Genomic DNA, 14,060 nt, shown 5'->3' with positions numbered 1-14,060 from the left:
GCCTTTCTGGCACTTGTGCCCGTGACATGTGTAAGGATTTTCGAGATCGTTGCCAGTGCCCCTGGACTGGCTCTTGTGCGGGTGGCACATAAAATACACCATTTTGAGCGTGGCCGTTGCCAGTACCGCCTGACTGGCCTTCGTGCGGGTGACACATAAAAGCATCCACTACACTCTCTGAGTTGTTGGCGTTAGGAAGGGCATCCAGCTGTAGAAACTCTGCCAAATCAGATTGGAGGCTGGTGTTGCCATCCGGTTTCACCAGTCCTCAGTCAAATCGTCCAACCCATGCTAGCATGGAAAGCGGACGTTTAACGATGATGATGATGATTTACTTCCCAATCACATGGTTTTGGGTTCAGTTCCACTACACGGTACCTTGGACAAATGTCTTCTAATATAGTCTTGGTCTGGCCAAAGCCTTATGAGTGGATTTGATCAATGGAAACTGTAAGAAGCCCACCATGTGTGGGCATGAATGTATGTGTTTGTTCCCCACCACCGCTTGACAACTGGTGTTAGTGTGTTTATGTCCCTGTAACTTAGCAGTTCAGCAAAAGAGATCGAAAGAACGAGTACCAGGCTTAACAAAATGTCTTGGGGTCGATTCATTTGACTAAAATCCTTCCAGGTGGTGCCCCAGCATGGCCGCAGTCTAATGATTGAAAAAAATAAAAGAAAATGAAAGCTAGAAGATTTTACCTTTCTCCCCTCTGATGAGAGATCCTCACTGGTGTGGATCAGAAGTTCATTTACCGTACAAATGGTTTCTGGTTCAATCTCCTGTGTGACATCTTGGGCAAGTCCCTTCTATTGTAGCTTCAAGCAAACAAATTCTTTGTCAGTGCAATTGGTAAACAAAAGCTGTGCAGGTGCTCACTCTTCATGCATGTGTGTGGTGCCAGTCCCCCACCCCATCCCCGGTAGTACGTAAAAAGCGCCATCCGAATGTGGCTGATACCAGTGCTGCCTGACTGGCTCCCATGTCAGTGGCACATAAAAAGCACCCACTACACTTTTGGAGTGTAGTGGGTGCTTGAATACTTCAACACTCATCTATCAGTTGGGATATTTTAAATTGATGCGGCACTGGCATCCTAGTCATGGCTGATGCCAGTGCTGCCAGACTGGCTCCCATACCAGTGGCACCTAAAAAGCACCATTTGAGTGTGGTTGATATTAGTGCTGCCTGACTGGTCCCCATACTGGTGGTACATAAGAAGCGCCTGCTACACTCTCGGAGTGGGTGGTGTTAGGAAGGGGATCCAGCTGTAGAAACCTTGCCAGATCAGATTGGAGCCTGGTGAAGCCGCCTGACTTGCCAGTCCTCAGTCAAACCGTCCAACCCATGCCAGCATGGAAAACAGACGTTAAACGATGATGATGATATTTGTAAGTGTCCACCTATCTGTTTGATTCTATTGGAAAAACAATGCTCTTTGTCTCTGCCATGTAACTTAGCCGATCATCAATCAAGATTGATAAGATCCATTCTAGACTGCAGCATAATTTACTTTGATGTAATTGATTAAAGCCTCCCAGGGCTACTGTCCATTGATAGAAACAAGTAAAAGAATGTCTCTCCATCCTTGCCTATCTAGAAGAGTTTGAAATATCTATAGACTGCATTATTTACATTTGACAGATATTTGTCCTCATCTTGTTTGTTGTTAACACGTTTCGGCTGATATATCCTCCAGTCTTCATCAGGTGTCTTGGGGAAATTTCGAACCTGGGTTCTCATTCTTAAGGTATTTTTCGATGTTATTATTATTATGCCCACGGGCATATAGCATAGTGGTTAAGAGCGCGGACTACTAACCCCAAGATTCCGAGTTCGATTCCAGGTAGTGACCTGAATAATAATAATAATAATAATAACATCGAAAAATACCTTAGGAATGAGAACCCAGATTCGAAATTCCCCCAAGACACCTGATGAAGGCTGGAGGGTATATCAGCCGAAACATTGTGTTAACAACAAAGATGAGGACAAATATCCGTCAAATCTAAATAATGTAAATAATTCCTCATCTCTTAAAGATAGAACTGTAATATATAAACTGGTTTGCATCCTCAATCTGAATTCTATAAAAACAATATAGATTTCACTCATAGCCATACTCTGTCCTTTTTCTGTTTTTCACTTGCTAGGCTTTCAATGAGAGAGAGGACCTCTTCCACACAATCAGGAATCTTCATAATAAAGACTTTAGAGAAGAATATCCTCGCTTCCAGCCAATTCATGTAAGTTTTTATTCTTTTATTCAGCTTTATTTCCCAGGAATCGGTGTTGATTTTAGTTTATTCTAGTTCTCAAAGTGCTATACAGTAATCCCTCGACTATCACAGGTGTCACGTTCCCAAACCCCCTGCGATAGGTGAAAATCCACAAAGTAGAAACGCTACTGTACTGTATATTTTTATAATTTGTATATATTTCTTTTATTATAAATGCACAACACCACCACGGAGGGATTGATGTAAGCTTGACTAATAAACCGCAATAGGTGAACCGTGAAATGGCAAGGGATTCCTGTATTTGGTTAGAGTATCTAATTGTTTTCATAGTCAGTTGTTAGTCTTACCTGTTCTCGTTTCATATTGGTTTATTAATTGAAGAAGCTTGTTAATCTGGCAAACTGGGGTGTGCAGAGTAACGTACCTTGGCTAGTGCTGTGACGCAAGTGTAAGGTGACAAGGTCCAAACACATGACCATAGGGTCATTCATGTTTGTACTTTACCAATTCATTCTCCCTATGTGCAAGACGTACAACTTTGGGTGGACAGCGAGTATCAATGAAAGCTGAGTTCAGTTTAAAAACTGAATGTTCCTTGAAAAGGAGTTTACCAATCCTTCTAAACCCTTCCTATGTCTAACAGAAATAGTAATTTTTAATTTGAAAAAATAATTAATTAGGTGTAACTTATTTTATTTCTTTAATTTTACCAACTTCTGAACCAGTCTGTGTCTTACAGTCTCATATTTTCTTTAATATTGGTTTTGGGCTCAGAAAAAGGCCAGTCTTTGTATGTAACAAATCAAAATTTAAGACAGTTTGGCACCAGAAAGACCTTATTGCTGTCATACTTTCACTGATTTCTGTGGAGCCAATATCAAAGAATTTCAGAACTAATGTTTCATAGTATTTTGCATAGTTGCACATCATTAATAATGAGCATTATTATTTATGGGATATTTAATGAACTAATTAATAATTATCCTACAGTAAGGCAACAAGCTGGCAGAATCATTACCGTGCTGGACAAAATGCTTGGCGGCATTTCATCCGTGTTTCCATTCTGAGTTCAAATGCCACTGAAGATGACTTTGCCTTTCATCCTTTCAGGGTCAATAAAATAAGTACCAGTCATGCACTGAGGTTGATGTAATCGGCTTAGTCCTTACTCTGAAATTTCAGGCCTTGTATCAGAATTTGAAACCCACACTTCTGCTGCAGTAGATTGGTAGAATCAGTAGAGCATTGGAGAAAATGCCTTGTGGTATTATGAAGGAGGCTGGCTTATAAGTTATTCAGCTGATGATCGTGAGATCCTGAATTCAGTTCCCAGTGGCACGTTTGTCTTTCAGCAAGACACTTTATTCCACGTTGCTCCAATCCACTCAGCTGGCAAAAATGAGTTGTACCTGTAATTCAGAAGGGCCCAACTTTGTCACATTCTGTGTCATACTGAATCTCCCTGAGAACTACATTAACCCTTTCGTTACTATATTTCTAAGTAAAACAAACCCCTCATGAGTTTCAGTTAAATTCTAAAACCATCAGGAATTTAGACTGGTTTCATTAACCCTTTTGTTATTGTATTTTCTGTTGAGATGTTCTGTGTTTCTTTCAATTACTTTAAATATAACAAAGAACTTAGTAAAATAACTTAGTTATCATTCAGCTAGTGTTAGGAACATAAATTGTGACTAAGGTTTGGTGGAAGATTTTAATTCAAAACTTATAGACATTTGTACTCAGAGCCAGAGCTGGTTGGTAACAAAAGGGTTAAGCAACTGTAACTATTTTATTTAATTGAAGAAAAGGTTCTTAATCAATTCTATTGCATAACGTTTGTCTCAAAGTGACTCTAATTACAGGTAAATACATGTAAACCACAAGCTTTCTTTTTTCTCGGTTTGTTTACTTTCTGCAGTGATCAAACAAGCTTATATTTGCTTGATTTCTCCATATCTTCCATTGTAAAGTCCTCAAATCCAGAATCACTGCTTGATAGCATGAAACTGGTATCCATTTTAAAAGATGAAAAAAATTGCCAAAGAAAAAATGTGGAAAAAAATTGCCCAAAATTCGCACAGCTCAGATATTACATCAAACAACATCAGATACTGTAACTTGACTATTTACTAAGTGAAATCAAGTGTTTTCACAAATGTACTAACGAGATTTGTGCTGAAATTTATATTTAAATATCAATGGGTTCACTTGGCCGGCTTCGGCTGAGTTGGTCATTTGAGTCCAAAAATGTTTCAGCTGACTGCGGACAGGTTGGTAATGAATGGGTTAATGGTATGTACGTCTGTGGAGAGCCTAGCTTATTTAATTTCATGAGCTGGCTGTTCTGTTGATTGGTTCAACTGGAACACTCGTTGTCGTAACCAACAAAGAGCCAAGCCCTATAGATACTCTTTACTCTTTTACTTGTTTCAGTCATTTGACTGTGGCCATGCTGGAGCACCGCCTTTATAGTCGAGCAAATTGACCCGAGCTTATTCTTTGCAAGCCTAGTACTTATTCTATCGGTCTCTATTGCCGAACCGCTAAGTTACAGGGACGTAAACACACCAGCATCGGTTGTCAAGCGATGCTGGGGGAGACAAACAAATACACACACACGCACATATATATATATATATATATATACACATATACGACGGGCTTCTTCCAGTTTCCGTCTACCAAATCCACTCACAAGGCTTTGGTCAGCCCGAAGCTATAGTAGAAGACACTTGCCCAAGGTGCCACGCAGCGGGACTGAACCCCGGGACCATGTGGTTGGTAAGCAAGCTACTTACCACACAGCCACTCCTGCGCCTTTTCTACTTTTTTTTTTTTTCTTGCATTTTTCTTTTTTAAAGTTGAATCAGTATCCAAGAAGGGCATCTCAGTGGAGATGTATGAAAACAAGAATATTAAAATATGAGGAATGATTATTTAATTAGCCATTTTATTCTCATTACCAGAAAATCAATATTTCTTCAAATGAACGGAAAATGCACATTGATCTCACCAGCTTTATGAATCCTGGTGCATATACAGTATCAAACGTAAGTTATTATTATTATTACTATCATCCAAATTTTGCCAAAGTCAACTTTGCCTTTCACCCTTTCAGGGCCAATAAATTAAGTAGCAGTGAAACACTGGGGTCGATGTAATCAACTAGCCCCCTCCCCACAAATTTCAGGCCTTGTGTCCTTAGCAGAAAGGATTATTATTATTATTTGGGTTGTGAGCTGAAAGAACCATTAGCATGCCAGTCAGAATGGTTGATTGCCTTTCATGCATCTTTATGTTCTGGGTTCAAATCCTGCCTGCCTTTTATCTTTTTGGGGTTGATAAAATAAGTAGCAGTCAATCACTGGGATCATTGTAACTGACTTGCCCACTGCCCCAAATTTTCTGGCCTTGTGCCAAATTTGAAACCATTATTAATATTAATAAGGCAGCAAGCTCGCAGAATCGTTAGTATGCCGGATGAAATGCTTAGTGGTATTTTGTCTGCCACTACATTCTGATCTGCTGAGGTCGACTTTGCCTTTCAGGATCGAATAAATAAGTACCAGTTATGCACTGGGGTTGATGTAATCAACTTACCACCTCCCTGCAAATTTCAGGATTATTATTATTTAGCAGAATCATTAGAATCTTTTCTACTCTAGGCACAAGGCCTGAAAGTTTTGGCGAGGGGGCCAGTCGATTCGATCGACCCCAGTACACAACTGGTACTTAATTTATCAACCTCAAAAGGATGAAAGGCAAAGTCGACCTTGGTGGAATTTGAACTCAGAACGTAAAGACAGATGAAATACCGCTAAGCATTTCACCTGGCATGTTGACCATTCTGCTAGCTTTTGCCACCAGAATCATTAGAATGTTGGACCAAATGCCATGCTGTATTTGCTCCAACACTTTACATTCTGGCTTCAAACCCTCAAGGGTTGATAACATAAAGCACCAGTCACATACTAGGGTCAATGGCTTTGACTAATCCTGCTTCCCTTAAAATTATTGCTCTCATGCCTCAATCAAAAACCATTACAGATTTTGTTTTCTTTTAATGTAGAAAAAATCAATTTGTTATTAGCACTTTTAATTACAGTGACTGAATATGACGAAGTTACCAGTGATGTCTGTTTGCTAATTAATTTTGTATATTTATCTTAGTTCCAATTTCCAAAATATGTTTCCTCCCCTTATGTTGTCTTCTTGGGTTGCATTTCTCATCTCTAAACGTTGTGATTACAAGGTACAGGCATGGCAATGTGGTTAAGAAGATTGCTTTCCAACTACCAGGTCTTGGGTTCAGTTCCATCGTGTGACACATTGGGCAAGGATCTTCTATGGTCCTGTACTTTTTGTGAGTGAATTTGATAGATGGAAACTGTAGAAGTCCATCACGTGTGTGTGTGTGTCTGCATTTGTCCCCCATCACTGCTTGACAACCGGTGCTGGTTTGTTTATGTCTCCCACAACTTAGCAAAAGTACAGGAGTCAGTTTGTTCAACTAAACACTTTAAGCCAATGCTCCAGCATGGTCACACTCCAATGAATGAAACAAAAAGATAATTATCATAACAATTGGCATCATACATAAATGAATGTATATTTATCTTTCATTGATATGCCTCACGTTTGCTTTTTATCAAATGAACTTTTACCAGTCGTCAGCTCATAAATATATCATCATCATCATCATCATCACCATTTAACTCCTATTTTCCATGGATTGGATGGTTTGACAGCAGTTTCCTTTTCTGCATATTGAGCAGAACCATTTCTTTAATGGTTGCAAGGTTCTGTCTTTAGGTGACTTCAAAACAGATAAATCCTGGATCCCACTCTAAATTTGTATTTATTTACTGTGCCATACCCGTGCTGGTGCCACATAAAGAGAAGCTGGTTGTGAAGTGGGTGGCATTAGGAAGGGCATCCAGTCATAGAAACCTTACCAAAACAGATAGTTGGAGCCTAGTGCAGCTCTTCTGGTTTGATAGATCCTATCAAATCGTCCAACCCATGCCAGCATGGAAAACATTAAATGATGGTAATGATGATTTTTGGATCTTTCTGATTTGGCGGACACCACTTGAAAGGAGCCTTTCACATGCCACTGGCATCAGCCACTTAGCCTCCATGAGGCCCAACACTAGAAAGGTGCTTCTTACATACCACTGGCACAGGGCCAGTTACGTAACACCAGCAACAGCCACAGCTATGATTTCACTAGGCTTGACGGGTCTTCTCAAGCACAGCATATTACCAAAGGTCTTGGTCACTAGTCATTGCCTCTGTGAGGCCCAAAGTTCAAAGACGATGCTTCATCGCCTCATCCCATGTCTTCCTCCACCACAGGTTCCCTCTACAAATAAATTATTTAGTAAGTATTGATTTTAACTTTTAGCACAAGGCCAGCAATTTTGGAAGAGAAGGTAAGTTGATTACATTCACTCCAGTATTTAACCGGTACTTATTTTAATCGACCTTGAAAGGATAAAAAGCAGAGTTGACCTTAGCAGAATTTGAACCCAGAATGTAAAGACATTTGCCTGGCATGCTAACAACTCTGCCAGCTGACCAAGACTAAACAAATTCAGAATTGAAGTTTATAAATTTAATAAATATATATATAATTGGAATTCAGTTGTACTTCCTCTTTCATATAAAACCTGACACTTGATTATAAATTATGAGAAGCATTTTTTCAAGATAAAATGTTTATAGATGAAGTTAGTAAAATAGGTGGAGTGGAGACTACAAGATAAATTGTGAAAAATGTGTTTTCACACATTCAGGTGTTTAGGTGTAGCTCTTGTATATTATTTACATTTGATGGATATTTGACCTCATCTTGTTTGTTGTTAACACAACGTTTCGGTTGATATACCCTCCAGCCTTCATCAGGTGTCTTGGGGAAGTTTCAAACCTGGGTTCTCATTCCTAAGGTATTTTACGATGTTATTATTACTATATTATTATCCACTACACCATATGCCCATGGGCATATGACATAGTGGTTAAGAGCATGGGATACTAACCCCAAGATTCCGAGTTTGTTCCAGGCAGTGACCTGAATAATAATAATAATAATCATTGAAAAATACATTAGGAATGAGAACCCAGGTTCGAAATTTCCCCAAGACACCTGATGAAGGCTGGAGGGTATATCAGCCGAAGCGTGTTAACAACAAATAAGATGAGGACAAATATCCATCAAATGTAAATTCCTCATCTCTTAAATATAGAACTATATTTAGGTGTAGCTGTTTAGTTAAGAAGCTTACTTCCTAATTATGTGGTCTTTGGTTCAGTTCCATTTTGTGGCACCTAAAGCAAGTTGTCTTCTACTAGAGCATTGAGCCAGTCAAAGCCTTGTAAATGGATGTAGGTAGACAGAAACTGAAAGTAAAAATGTGTGTGAGAGTTTGTCAAACTATCAAACCTATACCAGCATGGAAAAAAGAATGCTAGATGGTGATGATGATGCCCTCTCACACAACTCCTTCTCCCCCCTGAAGTATAGGCAATGGATAATGGGGAAGCTGTGATATTCATGCTTTTCCCCTGGAGCACTCATAAACACAGTTGAATTATTTAAAACATACACAAATTCCCCCACTTCAGATTTATAGGCAACAGATAATGGCAGCCTGTGATAGTAATACTTTTTACACAGCCCCAGTTGGCATCATGGATTTGCGATAATGTGAGATCTTGCTCGTCTTTCCATTTCAGCACATACCTCAAACATAGATGGAAGTTTGATAGCAGGAAAATTATCTGAACTGTTTTCCTTTTTGGTCATCTTTCAAAGTATTTTCTTAAATGTTCCTTTCCGTTCTGTTGTGTAAAAGACATTCTTTTCATAAAAACCGAGGAACACACACACACACACACACTTTTTGTTCAGGCATAGTGATAACTTGGTGTTAAAACTTAATATACATCTGCTTCAGAACAAAGCATCAGTTGAGTTGCCCACTGGTAATAAGAGATTCTATAAATGACAAGGAAATAAGAAATTATGCGGTGAACTTTTTTAGCTTATAGTTGTTTTTGAGATCAGAAATCATAGTTGAGTGCTTGCACAAGCACTCAACCATGAGCATGCTCTTATATATAATTCATCATCATTGTTTGATATCAGTTCTTCATGCTGGGCAGTTGGACCAGGTTCCACTCATGTGCCTTAGCTTGCTTTCTATGGCTGGATACCCTTCTTAATGCCAACAACTTCACAGAGTACACTGGGTGCTTTTTATGTGGCACCAGCATCAACAGGGTCACTGAATAACCCGTAAGACTAAAACCCCTTCAGCTGGAAGGGAGGCATGTGTGTGTGTGTGTGTATCACTATATTTTGATCTTTTCATTTGTCTTGCTTGCTTTATGTTCTGGTGTTTGCTGAATTTTCTTGAGAACAATTTTTCTTAGTGGTCATTCCTCTTATATGCATGTAATATAATTTTCTGAATCTTCAGATTTTTTTCAATATGCTAGGCCACTGGTTTAAATTGATATTAATCTAATTAATATCAATTTTTACCCTTATTATTTAAATTTATATATATATATCTAAAGTGGAGACAGTTGTGGAAGAAGGAAACCCAAAGGCTGATCTCAAAACATTGAATCTTACGTAGATGACAGAAAAAATGAGATATATGACACATTGTGGTACTCAAAAAGACCTGTCCACCACAACAGACTTGAGATCCTAAAACCATGGTGCCAGGGCCATGTCAAACATATCCCCTACACTCTATAAAGTGGTTGATGTTAGGAAGAGCTTCCAGACTATGGAACCTGGTATGGCCTCTGGCCTTGCCATTACCTATCAAGGCATTCAACCAATGTTGATGATGATGATATATAAGAAAAGCCATTACATGGCCTTGGCGATGTGCTGTGCTTGAGAGGACCCATCAAACCAAGTGCACCCATGCTGGTGGCATGTAAAGAACACATTTTGAATGTTGGGCCTCATGGAGGCAAAATGGTTTAGTTCTGTTCGAGTATTGGGCCTTACAGAGGCAATGACAGATGTTTGGCATTATGTCGTGCTTGAGAAAACCTATCAAGCCAAACAAAATAGCAGTCATTGCAGGTACCGACGTCACTCAAATTGGCACCCATGCCGGATGCACGTAGAAGCACCCCAGTGTCACACAAATGGCACCCATTACACTCTTGGAGTGGTTGGCATCCAGCTGTAGAAAACCATTCCAAATCAGACTGGAGTCTGGTGCAGCCTTCCAGTGTGCCAGCCCAGTCAAACCGTCCAACCCATACCAGCATGGACAACGGACGTTAAATGATGATGATTATTTGTGACCTTTACAATTTACCCTTGTTTGTTAGATTGTTAAAACTGATACCCGACTTGATTAAATGTGGGTCAGAAGAGAATGACAATGGTCTGAATGCATGCCAACGACTCTGCTGTTTTTGTTACAGATTTTAATCCAGATTAGTATGTATGTATGAGTGTATATATATGTAGATAGATGTATGTATGTAAGCATATGGATATGAAAGTAAACAGATCAACATACAGATGGATAGGGACATAGGTTATATGAACAGACAAGCACACATACGCAAATGAAGACTGAAACACATGACCATATATATACACACTTTACTTCACACAAGGACACATATGGAGACACGTGTCTACACATATGGAGATGCACATCCATACATACAAACACATGAATATGCAGAATACATACATACATACATACACACACATGCATATATAAATACATGCATGTATAGGCACACACACACACTGATCCACACACATGCGCAGAAACAAAAAGGAATTCAGTGTGAGTAACGGATGGTCATAACTAGTGAAAAGGTTGCAAGACACAACGAAAATTTTAGAAAAATTTAAAAAAAAGAAAGAAGTGGAAATTTTACCTGTGAGTGTGTTAAATTCTAAGGCACCAAAAGAGAATGACTCTCCCCGCAGACACAACAGAATACTCCTGGATTATTTTAGTAAAATTATATCTGTAAGCAATCAGCAGAAGTGGATCAAATATTGAGCTCTGTGATAGATAAGTCAGACTCTAATCAGTGATGGAGATTCTGATTCACTCACTCTAAGTGCTAGAAATAGCAGCCAAATGTTACTCAAATTACACCTTACCACCTTAAAAGAGGGAGATATTAGATTACATGACCTTTGATACACTATGTCTGAATAAAAGATGGGATGGTCATAGCTGGAATGCTGATTCTAATTCTGCTCAATCACGACTAAGTAACACCACATCAGAACAATGACTTGTGAGATCAATCATAATAGTTCTATTAAGGTAACTCTGTTGCTGGGCAACCATTTCTTCGTATACTTCACTGATACTTAAGCTGAAATAAGTCCAAATGTACCAGAATTCACCAAAAGCTCCTTTGATACCCAGAGATATCACACAAAACTATTTGCTAAAAGATTTTCTAATGATTATTCCAGCTCTCAGGGTGGATGGTGAGAAAGTTTGCTGAGATTTAGCTAGAAACCAAATCGTTTTCTCAGTATTATTATTATTATTTTCTCAAAAGCTCATATAGCAGATTTTTTTTTATGGATTGTCAATTTTATGATTTTATCGGTGATTCTAAGCAAGGCTATTCGATTCTACTTCAAAGCTTTGGCTGTGAATATCTCTTGCGTATTGGTATCACAAAAACAAATTTTCACAGACTTAAAACATAACAAGACGATTAAAGGTTGGCAGATTCTATTTGGCATTCTATTGGGATCTTAAGTATTTTATGTTGTGGCATTATTGTCTTGGTACCATTATGTTTAAAAAAGACTCTGTGATGTGAAAACTGTTAGTAAATTACCTAGAGGAAAATTTTATTTCTGTTGAAGTCAGTGAAATGAGGGGGTCTTTCAGAAGTGAATGAACAGCTCAGAATCATTTTTGTTGTTTTTTAGTCAAATGGAAGGGTCAGTCAGTGCCTGTGACCTTTGCAGGTCGTCTGACATTAATTAGTCAATACAGTTCTATATTTAAGAGATAAGGAATTATTTACACTTGAAAGATATTTGTCCTCATCTTGTTTGTTGTTAACACGTTTCGGCTGATAGACCCTCCTGCCTTCTTCAGGTGTCTTGGAGGAAATTTCAAACCCGGGTTCTGATTCTTAAGATTATTATTATTCAGGTCACTGCCTGGAATCAAACTCAATCTTGGAGTTAGTAGATTCCGAGTTTGATTCCAGGCAGTGACTCGAATAATAATATCGAAAAATACCTTAGGAATGAGAACCCAGGTTCGAAATTTCCCCAAGACACTTGATGAAGGCTGGAGGGTATATCAGCCGAAACGTGTTAACAACAAAGATGACAAATATCCATCAAATGTAAATAATTAATTGGTTGATATTCAATATCAACACTTTGTAAGATGATCTGAAGAAAGTAATTCAGAAACAGTGTTCTTGTGAGAAAGAAATAGAAGTGGAAGAAGCAGCATTTTGTCCATCTGCCAAGGTTGACTTAGCCATTCATCTCTTTGAGTTAGATAAAATAAGTACCAGTTGAACACTGGGGGGTCAATGTAATTGACTTAGCCCCTCCCCTAGAATTTCAGGCCTTGTGCCTACAGCAGAAAGGGTCGTTGTTGTTAGTAGGGTAATGAGCTAGTAGAATAATTAGCAGAGTCAACAACATGCTTAGCGTTATTTCTTCCCCGTTTTTCACAGCCAGAGTTCAAATTCCACTGTGGTCAATTTTTCTTTTAAGGTCAATCATTCGGGTCAGTAATTGACTAGCCCCCACCATCAAAATTTTTTCGTGCCATGTGACTAGAGTAGAAAGGATTATCATTATTATTATTATTCACTGGGCAAAATGCTTAGTGGCATTTTGTCTACCACTATGCTCAGAGTTCAAATTCCGCTAAAGTTGACTTTGCTTTTCATCCTTTCAGGGTCGATAAAATAAGTATCAGTTGAACGCTGGGGTCGACTTGACACATCCCCTCCTTCAAAATGGCTGCCTTTGGAGCAAAATTTGAAGACGTTATAATTATTATTGAATGTGGCGAGCTGGCAGAATCATTAGCACACCTGGCGAAATGCTTAGCAGCATTTCATCTGCCGCAACATTCTGTGTTCAAATCCCACCAAGGTCAACTTTGTCTTTCATCCTTTCGGGGTCAATAAATTAAGTACCACTGAAATACTGGGGTCGATGTAATTGACTAGTCCCCTCCCTACAAATTTCAGGTCTTGTGCCTTTAGTAGAAAGGATTATTTTTGTTTTTCACCTGTCGCATACTATGTACATGTCCCTTCTTTTTCAGTGTATACTTAACCAATACTTATTAAAAACAATTTTTTAAAAAAATTTTATCATTTCATTACATGCAAATCCCCACACTTTGTCTCTCTTTGTATTGTCCCCCTCATCCTTTGTCCTTGTGGCAAATAAATGAAATCATTATTATTATTATTATTATCATCAAGGAAACAAACTAGCAGAATCGTTAGTATGCTGGACAAAATTCTTCGTGGCATTTCATCTGTGTTCTGAGTTCTAATATTACCTTCCATTCTTTCAGCGTCAATGAAAGAAATACCTTTTTTAGAAATAATACATTTCTAAATCTCTCAGAGAGATTTATACTCTAGTGATACGATGAAGTAGTTGTATGCTGTCAACTTAATGTGACAGTCCCCTGAAGGGAATAATACTACTGTTGGTTAGACCTAGGAAGTTGCACTGCTTCCTGTCGGCCATGACACATTTCCTGTGTCCTTATGTTTACAGGGGGGGGGGACAAGCACCT

The 14,060-nt window shown here is 38.7% G+C and overlaps 1 protein-coding gene across 3 annotated transcripts in view; it reads left to right on the top strand.

Moving 5' to 3' along the window:
- LOC106868896 (H(+)/Cl(-) exchange transporter 7) overlaps nt 1-14,060 on the top strand; it is an 88,991-nt gene that overhangs the window by 63,729 nt on the left and 11,202 nt on the right. For all 3 annotated transcript variants that reach the window (XM_052975410.1, XM_052975414.1, XM_014914358.2), the window contains 2 exons: nt 2,155-2,247; nt 5,211-5,294. In XM_052975410.1, the coding sequence (XP_052831370.1) occupies nt 2,155-2,247; nt 5,211-5,294 (177 nt within the window). The remainder of the gene's footprint in view (nt 1-2,154; nt 2,248-5,210; nt 5,295-14,060) is intronic.

Source organism: Octopus bimaculoides, chromosome 2 (genome assembly GCF_001194135.2).
Source record: "Octopus bimaculoides isolate UCB-OBI-ISO-001 chromosome 2, ASM119413v2, whole genome shotgun sequence".
NCBI lineage: Eukaryota > Metazoa > Mollusca > Cephalopoda > Octopoda > Octopodidae > Octopus > Octopus bimaculoides.
Note: the sequence above shows the minus strand (reverse complement) of the source record. Positions and strands in the feature narration are given on the sequence as shown.